Below are 20,198 nucleotides of genomic sequence, written 5' to 3' on the forward strand. Positions count from 1 at the left end.
TAAATACTGTACAAACATGTCAGTCTGACACACACACACACACACACACACACGTATACATGTTTTCTTTATCCTGACAGTCATTAGTCTCAGACATGACAGATTCAGCAGACACACAGGGAGACACACACATTAGAGTTGCTTGGTGACTGCACCTGTAATGTTGCTGCTTTTGTTTTTCAGTCTAAATGTATGCAATTTACCTCATAAGTTGCATAGTTTGCATATTTAAAATGAAAGGGAAGGTCATTGACTTTTCTATCTGCTTCTCTCTCTCTGTATTTTATTTTCTTGGCTTTCTGTTTCTTTCTTTGCTTTTTCCATTTTTTTTTTTTAAATTTCCAATCTCTAACTTCAGATGCTCCTCCCTTGTTTCTTCTTCTTCTCCCTCACTCTCACGCACTCGGCCTCCGGCGTGTATGAGCATCTGTACTATGAGGCCATTCTGAATAATAGATTCTTAGCTCCTCGCAACAGAAGGACAGGACTGCAGGGAAATATGCACATACACAAATACATGCTCGCAAACACACAGAGAGAATGAGGGACATCGCTAGAGGGAAGCAATCTGCTCATCCCTCCTTATTTGTATTATTGTGGTGTTTACAGGTCTTCACCTCTAACAGGGGGACGGAAAATTGCATCGAAAGTTCTTTTCATTGTTTTTGCTCCACATAGATACGTTGAGAAACACAGTGAAGAAAGCAGCATGGATGGCAGCCATGAAAATAACAGCCATACAAGATATGCATAACCGAAAAAGCACAATACAACCCAGAGCTTCATAAACGCTGACTGTACTGACTGTGGCTGCAGACATAACTTGTGTCTTACACTGAGCGCTACTGTCCTTGTCAATGCGACAGTCAGCAGTGAAAGGGCAGTGGAGGAACACACTGCTCCACATCTCCCTCTGCTGGTGCCAGTCGATGCTCCAACCGTCCCCTGCCAGACGCACTCACACACACGCACACACACACACACACACACACACACACACACACACACACACACACACACACACACACACACACACACACACACACACACCTTTGCTGCTCTGTCTGGTCCACTGTGCTGTACTTATTGTTCAGGCTGATGCAGTCATGCAACCCAATAACACACACACACACACACACACACACACTGACCGTGATATGAGGACGGGGCTTTTTCTGGAAGCTGACTCACTCCATTTCTACACTACCGTAAATGGATGAAAGAAGGAAGGGAGGAAGAGAAGAAAATGGGAGGAGGAAATGAGCAGAGGGAACATTTAGAGAGAAGTCAGCCAACAACCCACCCTTAATGACATCATTTCCTTGTCAATGTCCCATTGTTTTAAAAGTCTGTTTTGTGTGTGTGTGCAAGTGTGTAAATGCTACTTTTGTTATGTGCATATTAAAAAAAACATGTTTTTGCATGATAGCTATACTTGGTATTTGTGAAAGAAAAAGGTGTTCCTGGGAGGTTGTAGACTTGGCCTAAAATATCCCCTGGTCAGCACAGAGTGTAGGCAGGTTTGTGAGAGTGTGAGCTTTTTAAAAGTACTTTGCTTTGAGGAGAGAATGAGTGGCTGAGTATTTGGGAGAGTGTGTGTGTGTGTGTGTGTGTGTGTGTGTGGTCTCCGTGTTTTGTTGAATTGGAATCTGAACCCCTTCACCTTCCCCTGCAGCTGCGAGACCGCTATCCAAAGAACACTTCACACACACACACACGCACGTCTCCCATACACTCATTCTGTCTCTCTCGCTCTTTCATACTTTGTCAAATGCTCGCTCTTCCCCTCTTCCCTCCTCTCTCTCTCTCTCTCTCTCGTTCCTCTGTCTGATCTGTTTGGCACTGTGACCTACAGCTTGGCAGCCCTACCCCAGCTCCCCTTAGAAGGGCTGTTCATTTGGGCTGCATTACATTGTCTTTATATCGCCGCATCAAAATCCTCTTCTTATGATAAGGTCTGTCAAATGAAAACATCTGCTCTGTTTCTGGCCTTCTTTTGACTTTTCTCTTGTTGCTCATTGTTTGTTTGTGTTTGTGTGTGTATAACAAATCAAGTTTCAACACTAGTTAAACTGAAATCTTTATTTAAACGCACAGATGTTTTCAATCACTCTGGCTGATTAGACCACTAGTCAGGTTGAAGCTGGGTGTTGTCAGTCTGTAGTGTGACCTGACAACATGTCTGATCTGTCTACTATTGTGACACTCGGTGTAAGTGGTGTATGATTGCTGAAATTGTGTATAGATTGGGCAATTTGTTACAAAAATAGTACAAGTTTGATGATGACAAATGAGGCACTATTGTGCACAGAGGTCTGATGTGAAAATCCACATCTGAATGAATGTAGAAAAACAACAAATATATTGCTAAAGCTTCTGTGATAACGGGCCTTGTTCTACTCTTTGACCCTCTTTCTGTCCCTTTCAAGGTGTCGCCTCCTAATTCTCTTGTACCCAATATTTTATTAAGGATTATGGAATTAATCCTTTCTTCACTGTAACCTCTGGTCCTTCGCTCTCTCTCTCTCTCTCTCTCTGTGTCTTCTAGGCCTTGGATGGCAGGATCTATGAGCATGTGAAAGACTACCTGGTAGAGCTGAGTCGTACCGAGCTAGAGGCCTCGCAAGCCACACACAACACCTTCCAGTTCTTGTTGGACAAATCCACAAGGGTGAGTCACATGTGTTGAGTGACGCATGCCTTCTGCACTCATTTGTAGAAATACAGTGTTTCTTGGTCTCAAACAGATGCTGTTGGAAATATCTTCTTGACATCATAGCATAATAAAAGTGGATTTTTTTGTAATTTTTCACCTGCAGCTGGTTTTGGAGTAATTACCTAGAGTTATATTACCTTTTGTAGTTGTCTAAAGGATCTTGAATCGTTTCTGCTCCTAAAAAAACTTGCATGCAAACACACTGTATTAACTACCTCCCTCTGTCTTTAACTCAGATAATACAAGAATACAACCAGCAGTTGTTCATGCAGGAGAACCCAGTGTTTCACAAAGCACACGACTTCCAGTTCCAGCCCAGTGAATGTGACACGGTGAGAGGCGCATAGTACTTCAGTTAGACTTGTATTGTTTGTGTATGAGCCTGTTTATTCATTTCTCTTTCAACGCGCACACACACACACACACACACAGAGACAGCAATCAGCCTCTACCTTCCTCGATTCTTTTTGGAGGTGTTAATAATTCAGGATGGAGACGTCCAGTTAACTCGTGTCTGGTGACAACATGACGGAAGCATGAATCTGCTGTGTTCTAATATTAAGCGTTTTAACGGTGAATGTTTTGTGTCCACTTGGAGCTTCTCTTTCTAATCCCAGCTTCTTTTCATCATTTACATGCATTGCATAACTTTTTTTTAATTCAATTGGTTGCTGTATGTTAAAATAATTTTTAAATTGTCATAAATCAATCTCAAGTCTGTGTGATTAAAAACAGACAGCAGTGGAAATCATGCTGTCACACCCCTCTGGAGACTTGTTAAGTATTGCTGGTTTAAAAAAAAAAGAAAAAGATGTCTCCCAGTGGACATTGGGCATAAATCCTAAATAGTTTTCTCTTGTTTCTCAGCCTCTTTTCCTTTTTCTCTCTCTCTCGCTGTGTTCAGACACATTTTCTTTCCCTCTCTGATATTTTCCTTTATTTCATAAACTGCTAACATTTATCTTAACAACAATGTGCTATTCCTACCCTGAGTCTTCCTAATCCTGTTCAACCTTTGCTAACACTTTTCCCAAACCTTTTTTTCCACTAACCCTGTATTTGTGTGTCTGTGTGCTTGCACTGCTGCTCTTGGGTGTGTGTGTGTGTGTGTGTGGACGCTTGCCTGTGTGTGTGTGTGTGTGTGTGCCAGACTCTGAGCTCGGTGCCGCAGTTGGTGGACATTGAGCCGTCGCCCGTCAGTGCCATGAGAATGACCCTAGCACAGGTAGTCTTAACTGCTGTTAGCATTCTTCATCTTCATTCCTCCCGACACAAACCACGGATCATCTGCTCCATTCACGTCTCTCTATTTGTGACATTGACTCGAATGCTCATGTATTGCATAAGAAAGCCTTGACCACAGAGCGACTTAACTCTAACCAATGACTATTTGCATACAGGCACACTTCTGTGCACTTATTACGCTTAGCATTTAGTAAACTTCATGCTCATTCTGGCATATGCTGAGAAATCAAACGCATTGTAAATAAATCCAGATGAATAGATTAAATGTTATGTTGAAAGCTGTTAATTGGGTTGTGTGTCCTCTAACTCGTTAAGTGTCTATCCGCCTGTTCTCATGACACTATGGTTACTATTCATTACTATTCCCCTCAAAAGAGGCCCTAGACTGCTTCGGTATAAAGTTCTATGGTGGACAGTGAATTCTGCAATGACTTACCGCTGATTGACTGCAGACATTTGTAATACATTAGGTCAACTAGAATAACCGTTTACATCCCAACTATCGTTCCTGGCCAGCAGCTTGTTGGGGCCCATCCCTCTTCCTCAACAGAAAGGAGCCGTTACCGCATGTCTAGCCCGCATCAACACAAAGGCTTTTACTCATGGGCCCATGGGCACGTGAAGTATTAGTGCACAGAAGCACTCAGAGGGACCGTGACTGTTGCATGCTGCAGCACAGGCGTGGCTACAGTTACACCTATGACATCATGCCCATTGCTGGTGTAATGAATAAGAATAAACCTGAGCAATGTGCGCGAGGCTCCGGATTACCGGTTTTACCGGTGGATGTTCAGTCACAACCAGCAGAACTATCAGAGCAGAGTAAAGAACAGCAGTGGTTTCACATGTTTATTATAATTCTGCTGACTATTATGACTTTTCCTACCTACCCTTCCTACCCTATCTACCTGCCATTACCTTGTGGTTGCATTTGGTTAAATTATGAGACAAATAGTTAGTTAGTTACGCTTTATTTATTCAGGAAAACTAATTTTAGATCAAGATCTCTTTTGTAAGAAAGACCTTAGAACAAATTACGTATACACAAGAAAGTGAATTCAATCAAAACAACCATCACACTCACACACACTTAGCCATACGAATTAAAACATTGCAAACATTATTAGAATATAAGCTAATGAAGCTTTAAAGTCTCTCAGAGTAACACTCACTTTCTTACGTCGGTCTGTGTTGCAGTTGACTCCAGTAGTAGCATCCATAGTACTGTAAAACCGTTCGAGTTTGTATGAGGAATGTTTCCTATAGTCGGATGAGCTGCGTGCATACATGTTGCTCTTGCGTCATCTGAAATAGCACTACGCTATCATCGCCATGTAGGCAAATGAGTCGAATGCTTGGTGTGTGTGATTTTATTTATTTGTAGTGTGTTATGAGTTCAAAAATATAGTCTTTGCAGGCAGAATGACCGTCTCTGTACTACTGTTTTGTTTTTGTTGTGTATGTGTGTGTATATTTTCTTTTTTAGATTCTGTGTTCGCTCACCCTTACCAAACCGCCGCACCTGAATCAAGCGTTGGATGGTTAGTGTTGTGCGAGTGAATTCCTTCTGAATAATAAGGACGTTCATTCTTTTAAGTGTCTGCATCTGTAAGCAGAAGCCTATAAAACAGAATGCTGGCTGCACAAGTGTTGCATATTAAATAATACTAAAACTAAACAAGAATGTAGACACCTTAATGTGTTTTCCTTTTGCAATCAATGCACATAACAAGTGTGTTCATAGCAATGCATTTGCATAAATCAGAAGGCAATGCTGTCTGGTTTCCCACTGCTCACATAGAAATACTGCTGCCTTGACTGTGATACAGGTGCTGTTCAACGTGATGCATTGAATTATATTATTATATAAGACTGCAGTATGTCTCAACCAGCTGTGCAAGAGATCTTTTTTGTTTGTTTGAGAGAACAAACAAGTGTTAAATGATGCTTTAGAAAACAGAGTAGTAGCTTCTGACAGTGGTACAAACCTCATTAAGTTTAGAGCTTTCTTGGGGCATTTTTGCCTGACTGTCGTATAGACTTCCAACAAGTGTTTATTCTAAGGCGATGGCATAAAACAGCTGGAATCGAACTACAGACGGTTGCAACTACGTGACGTGTGTCTTAAACTCCCACCATAAGGCCCGAAGGTTCAGCCTTTTAAATATATATAGCCTTTTATTTATATATATATATATATATATATATAGTGCACCATCATTCACACAGACAGCTACACTCTGACACGGTTCATTCTCACCCCTTCATCCCTGTGGTTTCACAATAACACACTTGTTATATACAGGGCTCTAAATGACTGTTATTATAGCAGTGGAGGTTGTTATTGAAGTACAGTATGATCACACCATTTTGATTTTGCTGTGCTGCACTTCACATTTCCCTTAGCTTGCAGACTGACGAGCCATAATTGTGCCTGTTATCACAATCGCAGTAGTTTTTGCTAATGATTAATCATTGTAACCATCATTTGATAAATTCGTATTTGGCTTACGGCATGATTTATGATATAAACATGAAGCTGAATACAGGATGAAGTCCTTAAAGGTCACATGTACAGAGAAGATTCAAAGTGTTTTGAAAGCCAGTGTTCACATTTTACTCGCAACGTTTTGATGCTGGCAGGCCACCTGAAAAACAACAACACTTATTTACTCTGTTTACTCATCAGAGCCCAATTTGCTTAGCTCCCTCCACAATATGTCCGTTTAGATCCACTGTTCAAATCTAGTTTTCTGCCTCCCTGCCTGAACTCCCTCTCTTGCCTAAATGTAATTAAGCTGTAAATCTCCCATGTAACGCTCTTCGTTTCACACACCTATACTTAGCCAGATTATGCCCTCGTGTTACTGAAGCGGCACATAATTAATAGATATGATGTGCATGGAAACTTGCAATTAAAATATCCTGTCCCGTGGTCTAGCCACCACACTTTTTATTATCAGATCATGGGAACCCCATCCTCTCAGGCCTGTGAGCACGGATCAGTGACACCGACTGCATGTGCTGTAAATCCTGAGGCGTAGTTTAGTAGGAATTGACAACTGCCCACTTTTTAAACATTTTAGGCTTCTGATATATGTCACAGAATTTGCAAACACTTCATAAATGTTAACGCTTCCACAAAACCGAGATGGAAGTTAAGCTTCTGCATTGATTTTAGTCTGATGAATCAGATTGTGGATGCTTGCATCAATAAAGGACGCAGGTGGAAGTATTGTTAAAAAAATGAAGCTACTGGGGCAACAAATGTTTGGAGTTGTGCACTAAAAACAACCCTTTCCTTAGCCCTACATGAGCAATGAAAAGATCAAATCAGCCACATTTAAGAACAGAAAGAAACATAAAACTGAGGAATAGATTTAAATAAAGACACAAAAGCAGAAAATGAGCGAAATAAAGTATATAGATAGATGATGAATGCGATGTGAATATAGTCAAATTAAAGGACAGAAAGGATATCTTTCAGCTTTGTTTAAGCAGTACTTTCAGCAGCTAACCATATCTTTTCAATTAGTGGCAAGTTAAAATAGCTTTTTGGGTTGGCGCAAATTCCTACAGTGAGAAAATTGCCACTTTTTAGACAATAACGTTTATCTCTTGTTCCTTTAAAGCCCGGAAAACGTCAAATGGTGTCAAATATTCATTATTTTTCTGTAACATCAAATGTTAATGTCAGTCAAAGTAAAAAGAGAAACTTATTAAAATGTAGTTATTTAGAGTGTAACCCTCAAACACTCAAGCAAATGTGCTTCAGGACTGTGTCTGTTTGATTGGATGAGAATTTGATTGATGGAGACCAAACTACCCACCGTCACAGATTTAAAGGCTCCGGGTGCACAGACATAAGTGACATCACCGTTTTCCAACTAAGCCCTGATGTGTGCTGGTTCTGTCGTTGGTAAGTGGTGGATTAGTGACAAGGTGTGTAAACACGTTTAATACATTAGTCTCTGAAGAAAAACTGCCACATGGTTATGATTGATGTTGAAAGCCAGCATAGCTGCTTTTGTATGTAAAAAAATTAAATTAAAAAACAAACCTGGTCTCTCACTTTGTAGCACACACACACACACACACTCTTTCACATGTGGTTTTAATAGCAGTTATTTCGCTCCAAGAGGATAACAATAGAGCTTTGCAACACATCCTGTTTTAATTATGTGAGAAGGAAACAATCTTTCTCTCACACCTTCTTCAGCTAAATTAACAGCTTCTGCACATCACACACCTTGTGCCGTTACCGCTGACAGTGTACTTATGTGTGCACTTGTGTATGTGTGTGTGTGTGTGTGGGGATGGGTACATGTGTGTGTTTGTACCCATGCCTGTCTGGTACGTATGCATGTGTGTGTTTGTCTGTATTAGAGTCGTCAGCTGGAGTCGGATACGGGGACGACGGAGGAGCACAGTCTGAACAAGGAGGCCAGGAAATGGGCCACCAGGGTGGCCCGAGAACACAAGAACATCATGCATTACAAGAGAGTAAGACGGACACGCGCGTGCTCACATTCATCACACGGACCCGTTTTAGAAATCCTAATCGAGTTCTGTGTTTGTGTGGTTTACAGTGTCTGGAGGAGTGTGAGAGCCATGGCTTGCCCTCTACAGAGCAGGGCAGACTGGACCTGGAGTTGAAGATAGAAGACACCAAAGAAAACATACGCAAAGCTGAGGTGTGTGTGACTCACAATGTCGACATTTGTCTTTGATTACGCAGAGAATAAATAATAGGTTATGTTCCCTTTGCAAAAGTTGCCTCAGTGGCTTCATTTAAACCCTTTCTGTGTGAAGTTTGCATGTTCTTATGGGTTTTGTCTGTGTGCTCCATGGAGAGCGAATGGAGAGATGTTTCTGAACTTCTGAACAAGAACAATTCCTCTTCAACAAACCTTCAGTAAACAAACATGAATATATATATATATTTTTTGTGATTAGTTACAATGGCGGAGCTGGTCACACTAAACAGAATGGTGTGTTCAAGGGAAAAAAGGGGAGTGTCGTTTTACTAAATGTCAAATTTTTTTTTTTCTTAAAATGAACGCTATAAAATTTGAGGCAAAAGTCGTAAATGCTGCATATCGTCGTAGACTCACTTCCTGCCGTAACATTAGCCGAGCAAAGCAGCCCTCTGTTTTCAGGGACATGAAAGGCAGCCCCGTCCCATATTTCCTCCACCAAGACTTTGGGCTGAGTGACAAATTATTTGGTAAATATTTTAAATGCTAACGGTGGAAGTCGGTACAGCAGACGTGGTTAGAGTGCAATGAACTAAGACGGCCCAGAATCGAGCAGTCCACCTTTCACATCGTAGGAGGTGTCGAAACATTTACGTTTTTTTTTACCGTTATCCACAAAGCTCAGCAATCCACTGGTTTTGCTGCACTCTGTTCAGTTGTAGAGGTTTAAACGCACTTCTACACAACTGTATTTGTAACTCACTATGACAGCTCACAGATCAGATGTTAATACACATATAGAAATCTAACCTATGGTATGTGTTTGAATGAGCTTTATATGATGAGATCTGATGCTCTGATTACATTTCTCTTGCATTTCATAAGTCTTTCCCTCGTCTCATCTTGTGTTCGCACTCTCTCTCTCTCTCTTCCACACCTCTCAGCTTTTTCACTTAACGGGAGCTTTATTATAGATGTATCGGTTCTCACAGATTCAACCTGTCACAGTAGGAAAGGAAATCACTGCATCATCCGTCTTCCACTCTCCGCTCTCTTCTGTCTCTGTTCATTTTCCTCTAAGTCTCTCTGTATCGTTTGGCTTTTCATCTCTGTGTTTTTCAATTTCATTCTCTCACTTCACTTTGCAGCTCTCCGGTCAGGCTTCCACATATTTGGCACCCTCTGCTGTCATGTTTGCTCAGAAAACATTTCACTTATGTTACCACGTGTCATAAGTATTTCATTTCATTTATTTGTTTATCCCCTAAGGTGTTTTTTTTTTGCCAATTATAATTTTTGCTCTTATTGATATATATATACTCGCTTTTGTTAGTTATTTTAGTCGACCTTGCACCATCAGTAGCTCGTGATCTTGTGAGTCTTTCCATCACAAAGACCAAACGCCTTTTTCCTTCCACGTCTTCTCTCTCTCTCTCCCTCTCTGTCACTGTCTCCCTTCTTTGCTCTTCCAGGCCAACATTACCTCGAGTAAGACGATGCATATTGTATGAGCTCATTTTGGTACAAAAGGCTTCATCACGGAGCTCTTGAAAGCAGTACAAAAGAGATGATCTAGGTTTGATTAGAGCATTATCTGGATACTGACTGCGTCATTCTTTCCTGTTGAAGTCTCACCTTCATCCCATCAAACGTGTTGCTGAGGCCATTTCACCATCTTGTTTGCAAGAAAATGAAGCAACGGCCTATATTTAGGATGGAGCGATGCATTGAATTTGTGAATCAGTCATCTATGATCCAGTCAGTAAGACTGACAGCTTAGTTTCCCCGATACCCGTCCTCATTAACTGATTTTTCATGAATTACCTAATTTGCTTGCGACAACATCTTAAACACTTTGCAGGCCAACTGCATTTAAAAATCAATGTTTATAGTCGATGGCCTGTCTGTGCTACAAATTGTGGTAATTTACTGCATGTCCAACTATTTTAGGGACAATACGATGCAGGAAGACCTATTTATTAGACATGGTTATATTGAGAATATGTTGCCTTCATGGACAGAAGTAGACACGGATCATTAGAGGGGAAGAGTAAGTTGGAATTTGAATTCTTGTAATATGGCCACAGAAGACAGAAGTACCTTTTACCTCAAATTGAAGTGGCTCCCCTGTCGTACTTAACGAACACATGAAAGGAAAAAGGAGCACAAAGCCTAAACGGGTAATACACTGTAAATGTTTTATGCCTTTGGATCTAATCTGCAGTGTTCAACGGTACAGCACCTCAATCGTTAAAAGGATCCTCCTCTTCTCGCCTCTGTTGAACGGGATCAATAAACACTGAAAGAAAGAGTGGAGTTATGTGTTCTATGCTCTCTACAAACGTCTGACTTCATAGCTTCTGGCTGAGTGCTTGATAAAAGACGCTGAACCTAAAGGCTGCGCATGCATTTGTCTGAAATTACAGCAATGTACAAAATGTACCGGCATCATTTAGTGACAGATGCTGTGATAAAAGTCAAGTGAACATTTTCAGAACTTAAAAGAAATTAAAAAGCATTAGGATGTAGTGATACATAAGATATATTCTTGAGGTAAAAAATATGAATTATAACTCAAAGAGTGTGATATTTGAAGTGCATGGACCATCGAGAATCACTTTTAGTCATTTTCTTCAAAGTGTATTCTTCTCACGGACAAACCTATTGAAGCTTTCTACACAAACACAAACAGACATCTTACTAGCGTTTATACACAGTGTCTTGCGTGTTTGTTTTTGTCTTTCCTCTCTTGCAGCATACTTTGAAATGCAGCAGAAGCTGATTATTGGCCTCTTAAAGGATGAGAGACTGAGGCTGTGTCCATACTAATGAGCCGTCGAAGGCTTTTCTCAAACTGCCTCCACCAGACGATCTGGCCTCATTAACACGTGCCGTCGAAATACTTCAGACTGAAGATGCGTCGGGATAGAGACGAAGATTTCCAGCACAAGCAGACAAAACTAAGAAGGATTGGAAACTTGATTGGAACTATCCACTCATAATCTCGGCACAATTTAATCTGCATTGGCATGTGATGCCTTCGGTAAATAGAGTTTAGACACGATCATAAGGGCGGGATCACATTCGAATAATAAAAACAAAAGGTGGTCCCTTCATTTAGAGTACTTAAATATGAGTTATGAGCAGGCAGCTGAGGTTTCCTGCTGCAGGATCTCTCTGCCTGTCTATCTGTCTATATTTCTGTCTGTTTTATTGATTAGGCTGCCCAGCCGGACTGTCTGCTGTCTGTCTGTCTGAGGTTGTCTATGCACCAGTGATCTGTACTCTCGCTGGCTGCTTATGCTTCACAGATGGCGGAACATGTATTGGCCATTGTTGTAACTTTTCTCCTCTTTAGTCTGGGATGTTTATGTTCCAACCGCAACCTTAAGCATTTATTGGGTCGCTGCTAATGGGAAGAAGGAATGGAGGCACTTAAGGGGGCTCAGGTCGATCAAAGCCGGGGAAATCTGTCTTGACGGTGTGTTTCTGTCTGTCCGACTGCACGTCTCTGTGGGTGGGAGCTATCGGCTATCAATCTGCTCCGTCGGCATCGGTGAGAAAGGAAAGACGAGCGTAATGAAAGAGGAAATTGATGAAAACGGTGACAGACGGCAGGAAAAAAAAGAGAAGGGATCAGAGATGAAAGAGAGTTGAGGAGGCAAGACGGAGTAAATCTCAGGGGTTTCGCCTGATCGTATTGTCTCATTAGGAAAGAACACACAACACATATCCAGTGTTCTCAGCTCGTTAAAAGAAAGCACAAGTTTTGATGATCTGCCATTCAAGAGACTACATAAAAACATTTTAGAGAGCAAATCCAGTTCACATCCTCCCTCTGTCACTGAACTATGCAGCATGTGATGTAATACAGCTGAAAGGTCAAATCAAAATGATTTAAAGATGACTTGGACGTTAAACTTAAATACTACGTGCATCGAGGTGTATCATGACTAGAGATCATAAATCAACAACCAATTAAAGATGAGAAATGGCTCCCATCTCAGTGCTTACTGTATACAATGATGTTTGCTAATAGCTCATATGTTTATTGCCTTGTGTATCTTTTGTTTCAGCATCACGGCTACAAAAAGATAGAGGTTGCCACTACTGACTGAATATAAAGCAGGAATATTACCTCAATACTGCGACAACATTGTAGAGTTGACCATATTTCACAAAATATTTACAGAATGACATTTTTGATAATTATCAGTAATGTGGATATAGTGACGTAAATAAAGGCAAATAACAGAACCGATAGAACAGTCTGGTTAGAAACTGTAATGCAGCCTTTAAAACCAGGAAAAAACAAGACTTATCTAGTCTAACATCACCATATCTATATATTGCTCTACCAGCTGGTACCGACGGTGAAACATTTTAGGCTTTTACCTCTAATTTGATTTTCTTTTTCTCTTTACAACCTCGTATTTTCATGGTTGTGTTCACCGTCATTCCTTTCAGTCATGATGGCATGACTCGGCAGGCTAACTGTAACGGTAATAACGGCAATCAGACATGTTTCCAAAAGGGCCCTTGTTCAAAATGAAATGGGACCCGAGTTGTTCCAAAATAAGTACGATGTTCTTTTTAAGACTAATGCAAAAAAAAGAACAAACTGTGCAGGCCAGCGATATATTTAATGTTCTTAACATACCTAACCCTTTCTCTCTTCAAAGACAATAAAGTTAAAAGCTGAGGCTCGGTTGGACCTGCTACGGCAAGTGGGAGTTGCTGTGGATACCTGGCTGAAGAGCGCCATGAACCAGGTATGTTTAGTCTGTGTGTGTGTGTGTGTGTGTGTGTGTGTGTGTGTGTGTGTGTGTGTGTGTGTGTGTGTGTGTGTGTGTGTGTGTGTGTGTGTGTGTGTGTGTGTGTGTGTGTGTGTGTGTGTGTGTGTGGGGGTGTGTGTGTGTGTGTGTGTGTGAGAGTAAGAGAGCCTCTCCTTCTCTTTGCCTGACTTGTTTCATGTAGGTAAGTGTGATACAGTGTGTGGTAGATGTTTGTGAGTGCATTCATACATACGACTGTTGGATTGTTTGTGCATTTAAATCCTTTCACACATTAAATCCAGTTTATGTAGTGCTCAGTGTGTGTGTGTGTATGCACAGAGTGCGCGTGTGCGTGCGTGCGTGCAATATGTGTATAAAACCACCGCTCTCTCTGTGCATGCTGTAGGTGATGGAGGAGCTGGAGAATGAACGTTGGGCCAGCTACACTTCCCACGACCCCTCACTGTCGGTGAGACACTTCCCCTCACCGTGTGTGTGTTGCTGCTTTCTCGCCAAGCCAGAAGAACTTGTTTTCACAAAAAAAACTAAAGTTTATTAATGACATTTTGAAAACACTGTAGAAATTAACAGCAAAACTGTGAACATAAACCCTAATGCCACTACCAGTAGGCCTGTAAATACATGTACAGTACATACATGTTTTTCATTATCAATTTTCAAAGTTGCAGTGTTTTTTGACTTGGCTGGAAAGAGCAAATCTCACATGTATAAAGCAGAGGTAGAAGAGAACCGTTTCACCACACAACACAAGTCGTAGCTGATTTGTGTCGCATCATGCATGGTGGCCCCTTCTACCCACTTCAAATGGACGACACCAGACCACTGAATTGTGTCACTGTGTGTCGGTCATATAATCTACTAATTGCTCATATTTTATTCCCATAGTTCCCAACAGATTTTCTTCTTGCGCTTAATAAGCGCTGCACTCAATTCAGCACATTAAAGAATTGAATTTTAAACCCCCCAAGTCACTTACTAATAATCTTAGACTTTTCATTAGTTTTTATGATTTCATTAAAAGTGAAAACCATCCAGCTAGAATAGTTCTTCCGACAAATCACTTCCTGAATGATGTAAATTGCAAGATAATTGACCTCAGCCTTGCTGCCTAATTATCTGTCACGCCAGTTACAGCCTCTTAAAACACCCCACTTCCCCATCGGAATACTGATGTAGTCCTCACGCAACTGGCAGTTTTTATGGACTCCTACCTTATACAGCATTCCACTATCAAAATATAGTTTTGACATTTTGCTTTCTTGGTGAGAGTATGAAAGATTAATACCACTGTCATGTCATGCCAGTAGCTTAGCACAAAGACTGGAGGTGGAGAAACAGCTAGCTGCTAGCCTAGCTCTGTACAAAGGTAAAAGAACATCAGCTTCCAGCACCTCTTATGCTCACTAATGTTTTGTATGCGTTCACCAAACAATATCTAACATATTATTAGGTGAGCTGTAGAGGAGCTGGTAGGAGGATTTTGTTACCTTTGGACAGAGCCAGCCTAGCTGTTTCCAGTCTTTATGCTATGCTAAGCTAACCAGTTGCTGGCGGTAGCTTCATTGTCAGGTTACAGACATGAGAATGGTGTCAATCTCTTTATTTAACTCGCCGCAAGAAAGCACATTTTTTGTATGTCTTTGTTTCTAAAAAAAACAAACATAATTTGCGTAGCCCATTGCACAATCAATAATATAGTCATATGCTATGCCCGTGTGTGTGTGTGTGTGCGTGTGTGTGTGACTGGGTTTGTGAGGTTTGGATATTTATGTGCATTTCTGTTTGTCCATATGTGTGTGCATTTCCGTCCCTCCATTGAGTATACATGAGGGGAGGAGAGTACTTCCATGACTAGGAGTGTAGTCCCACATGTGACTGTGTGTGAGTGTCAACAGGCCTAAACTTAGTCTGTCTGCATCATTGGAAGCATTTGACATTCTGCTCACATGATATTGCAGCTCACAGCTAAAACCAGAGAGAAATAGATACCGAGTGTGAGAAAGTCTGGGGAAGGAGGGCAATCTAGAAACGGAGAGAAGGGATGTCAGAATGAGTTGTTCAGTGAAAGAGGTAGTGTTGGAGAGACAATTAGTGAAGGAGGGAGAGTCGGGTGAGAAATAGAAGAGGTGGTGTTATGAGGAGGTGAGGGGGAGAGGTGAGGAGGGAGTGATAATGTTGAAGTAAAATTGGATGCAGAGGTGAGAGAGATGGGGGGGGGGGATTGTGAAAAACTGCAGAGAATATAGAAGAGCCTCCTGTGAGGCCACAGAATACTGTAGAAAATATTAGCATCGGCGTGTTTGCACGGACAAAATGGGAACCAAATCAAAGAACTGTGTTTCGACATTTCCAAATACTTTATTATCTGTAAGTAGATATGTTGTGTTATGTGAATTTGGGGGATTTTATACATGTGTCCTTGTTTTTTTTTAAAGTTTTCTTTCAACTTTTCCTTGCCCTATTTATAAGACGAATCAGTTGGAGGCGAGACTTGCGGAGAACTCCTCCATCTGGCGTAGGTGTCATTAAAAGAACAGTCCAGGAGGCACAATCGTATTCGGGCGTTTGACAGCAGTTTAACGGTCTTTGATTTTTATTTGGAGAGTACTGGAGCCTGTAGAGACTCGACAGTGGCTTAGAAAGAGGGATTATAATAACAAGGTGCAACAAGGGAAACGAAGAGAGCGAGAGATGAAGGAGGAGAGGAAACAGGAGGAGGGATTGTTTAACAGCAGCTTGTTCATTAGGGAGAGGTCGAGAAGGGGACTGATGGTCAGAGAGAGAGGAGGAAAGATGGAGAGATTGTGAATAATAATCTGCAGAGTAGAGCAAACAAAAACAAAGAGAGCGGGGAGGAGGCACTTTCTCGACCCTTTCTTCATTCCACTCAACTTTATTAATATGACTATGAAATACTGAAAGCCATGAACCCTCGAGTCTCTTTGGCGGACAATGCCTTCATTACTATTTCACTCTCGCAGTTATTTCCTCCAGGAACCATAAAATCGTCGGTTGGTCTGCATCTCAGCTGTACTGAGATGTGTTTTTGGTGATGTTTTATTGGGTTATTACTGAAACACATGCTGGTCATTTTACTTCAGGGATGAAATGCAATTGGCCCACCGGCTGTGCAGTGTACTTTTAAATCAATGCATTAAAGTGGATACGAGTGATGTCGCGTAGCAGTTTGATATGGGTGTGTTCATGTTTATAAGGGAACACCGTATGGGCCGCACCTGTAGGTGGTTGTTTCCCTAGGGAATAGATTATATCCAGGAGACGCTTCTGTTTTGTTTTCCACATCGGTGTGGAGTTTACTGTGTCAACAGAAATCTGATGACTAAACACTGACTTTGGAATGGATAAACACCCACACACACACACACACACACACACACATTACTGTTATGGCCAGGTCAGCTTGCTATGTGTGATGGATCCTTCTACCAGCCAGATCACATGACCCTAATATACGCCAGTGAAATTCTCGTGGAACAAAAGAGGGAGGAGTCATGTGAAACATTAGTCCCTCCACACCTGTCTCTGAAAGCTGTAGCACCCGCACTGAGCGGGACAGAGAAACCCAGGCAGGAATCACAGGTAAGCATCGGACTATTCCTGCGCTAGTGTCACGGTTTAATCTATAGCAAACAAACAGGAAGAGGGGGGGGGGGGGGGGTAATAAGTGTTAAATGGACAAACATTGCTACTGCTGAACTGTAGTGGTGGAGCTGTAGATACCAGATAGATGGACAGGCAACATAACAAGTCACCTAGCCGGGCGTGACATCGAGACATGAGGAGTTGGAGCAAGAAGGTTGTGTGAAAATAGTTTTTTGTTTTTGATAATGCTTTGTGTGTACTTGATCTGGAGTACACGGGTCTTTTCTTTCTTTCTCTGGAGCTTTGAAGGTGAATGGTGCTTTTCTTTCGTCATTGTAGTTATCAGAGGTCTTTGCCTTTATCTGGCTGTGTTTGTGTGTTTTAGGGCACAGTGGATTTGGAGCGTGAGGAGGGAGAGGAGTGTGAAGAAAACATGGAGGTTTTTGACGACAGCAGCTCCAGTCCCTCAGGAACCCTCCGAAACTACCCGCTAACCTGCAAAGTCCTGTACTCGTACAAGGTATTCACCGACACACACACACACACACACACACACACACACAGCTACGGTTACATGGGCATCCACTTACACATATCACATGTCTGCAGCTACCTGCTCAACCACAACAGTATCGTACACAATCCCCTGCAGTCATGTACGCACTGAGACAAGCAAAGGTGAATGTCAGTGTGGCGTTCACAGGACTTTTTTTTGTATTTTAACATTAAATATTTATGGTCTCGGTCTAGTATGGAGTGTTTTTACTGTACCGTAAATGTCTTGTCTTTCTGTCTTTTAACACTGTTGGCATGTCTCTCCCGCAGGCCTCTCAGCCGGATGAGTTAACTATTGATGAACAGGAGATGCTGGAGGTCATTGAAGATGGAGACATGGAGGACTGGGTCAAGGTGCACAAAACACACACACAGATGTGGCGGTCACACAGATGTGCATTATGTTTACAGTGGCAACGCCAGAAGCATTACCTCGTGAGATCTGAGTGTTGCGTCCTGTGCGTGTGCTCTGTTTTCTTTATTAGCCTTGTGTGGTATTTTAGATGCATGCATGTTTTCATGTTGCCTTTCGGTCACTGTGTCATTTGTTTGTGTGTGTGTGTGTGTGTTCCAGGCTCGTAATAAGTCGGGTCATGTGGGTTATGTCCCAGAGAAATACCTGCAGTTCCCGACCTCCAACAGTCTGCTGAGCATGCTCCAGTCTCTGGCTACACTGGATGCTCGATCTCACACCTCGTCCAATTCCACCGAGCCGGAGCTGCACTCCGGCTGCATCAATGGAGACATAAACAGTAAGTTCGCTGTGGACCCAGTGATGGTAAATTATTCTTTGAAATAAACACACTGCGTGCCAGGAGTTTCAGTAAACAAGCTTGTTCCAGTTGTACATGTGTAAATTAGTTTCCTTCTTCCTGTAATGAGGTTATTATGCACCACTGATTAAGGTATTTATTTTCTTTACTGCTTCACTGGAGTTGCTCAGAATCCAGCTGTAAACAACACATTTTGCAAAGCAGAGTGTTATTAGAGTAAGCAAGTGTGGGTTGTCTCTCTTGCAGGGTAGAATAAGGTGAAAATATGTCGGTGGTTGCAGTAATCAACAGAAGGCAAAAGCCACAGTTGTATATAGAGACAGTGATAATTAAAAAACGGTACTACTTCCTGTTCCACAAGCTTTGTCACTCCCGATTTCCTTTTCATCCATTTTTTTGGCCATTGCTTTTGCACATGTACCAGCACATAAGGACATTGTTGTTGCTGCCAATCACTGGAACAGAGACGAGAGCGAGGCAGCTGTAGAACAAAACACGAGTGGTTGAAATTGCAGAGCAGTTTGATAAAATGGGCAAGAGCTGAGCTTCATCACAAACATGTAAGACCATTGGTTGCATCCACACTTCGGCTTTTGACAGTCAGCATACAGACAGTTGATCTGTTATAAATGTGAAAGCCTTCCATCCTAACCTTCCTTCTCTGCAGCCGTCTTCTACTCTCTCTCTCTCTCTCTCTCTCTCTCTACAACCTTCTTTCTATTGCTGTGTGCCTGCTGCACATGGGGAAACTCTGTCACCTAATTATTATTTCTTTCTGTCTTCTCCGTATCTCCCTCTCTCCAGCAGGGTGTCCCATTCTCTTTATGATAATGAAGGCAAGGCAGACATGGAACTACATTTACCCAAGAATAATTATTCCTTCCGTGTATCTTATTGCTCTCTCTCTCTCTTTCTCTCTTTGTCTTCCCTCCTCTTCGCAGTGATATTTGTCCGTGCACTTTATGATTACGAGGGCCAGGCGGACGAGGAACTCTCCTTTTCCGAGGGAGCGGTGATCCGCCTGTTGAGCCGCGACACTCAGACAGACGACGGCTTCTGGGAGGGCGAGCTCAACGGACGGGTTGGCGTCTTCCCCTCCGTGCTGGTAGAAGATCTCACTGAGAACGGGGAGACCAGTGGAGGAGGGCCTGGTGACATACAGGTATATTGATGTTTGCAGACAGAGACATACTCCCACTGAAGTGCGTCACTCTTGAGGAGCTGGAAAATTTTGTGTTATCAGTGTTTCCTCAGGGCAGAAATACCAAGCTTAAAGTGTAGTGTGGTGGGACACTTTTCTCCCCCTCTCTCCTTGATTCCTGGCTGTTGTCCAGTAAATCTATCAGCAGGGCAGAGTTCACAAACGCTGGATCAGAACCGGTGTTTCTGCGGTCCTCTGATTAAAAAGCCTGCTCTACAATCACAGAAAAAGCTCTTATCTGTGGCACAGAGTGCTGCCTATTAGAGGTTCAGCAACAGGAAGGATGCAGCCTCTCCCTTCCTAAAAGCCTGTTGACATAACAAACACCGCAACAACTTTTAACAGCTTTTAAGTGGTTTCTTGGGAAGATTGGTAAAAAAACAACTATAGTTGTTTATTTCTGTAAGGTATTCCCCAGAGTTCCATCAAAGCCATCCTAATCAGTACTTTTGTATTAACTATGTATGACTATAATGTGAAAGGTGTTGCTTCTAGTAATAGACCCACAGAGTATTATCACCCGACTGCAGTTCCCCTCAGCTCTGTTGAGCGTTATAATTTGTTGTTTTGGTTTAACAGCCTGCAACAACTGTTTTGGTTCGCTCTCACCAC

The 20,198-nt window shown here is 42.0% G+C and overlaps 1 protein-coding gene across 2 annotated transcripts in view; it reads left to right on the top strand.

The window, feature by feature from the left end:
• Positions 1-20,198, top strand: part of fchsd2 (FCH and double SH3 domains 2) — a 48,355-nt gene that overhangs the window by 23,918 nt on the left and 4,239 nt on the right. Inside the window, exons 9-18 of one of the 2 annotated variants that reach the window (XM_076100488.1) lie at positions 2,549-2,671; positions 2,953-3,048; positions 8,348-8,464; positions 8,551-8,655; positions 13,341-13,430; positions 13,840-13,902; positions 17,443-17,577; positions 17,883-17,966; positions 18,187-18,364; positions 19,327-19,547. In XM_076100488.1, coding sequence (XP_075956603.1) covers positions 2,549-2,671; positions 2,953-3,048; positions 8,348-8,464; positions 8,551-8,655; positions 13,341-13,430; positions 13,840-13,902; positions 17,443-17,577; positions 17,883-17,966; positions 18,187-18,364; positions 19,327-19,547 — 1,212 coding nt within the window. The remainder of the gene's footprint in view (positions 1-2,548; positions 2,672-2,952; positions 3,049-8,347; positions 8,465-8,550; positions 8,656-13,340; positions 13,431-13,839; positions 13,903-17,442; positions 17,578-17,882; positions 17,967-18,186; positions 18,365-19,326; positions 19,548-20,198) is intronic. The other variant, XM_076100489.1, reaches the window with a different exon arrangement.

The sequence above is a fragment of the Anarhichas minor genome, unplaced genomic scaffold (genome assembly GCF_050575085.1).
Source record: "Anarhichas minor isolate MPS153535 unplaced genomic scaffold, ASM5057508v1 ptg000026l, whole genome shotgun sequence".
Lineage (NCBI taxonomy): Eukaryota > Metazoa > Chordata > Actinopteri > Perciformes > Anarhichadidae > Anarhichas > Anarhichas minor.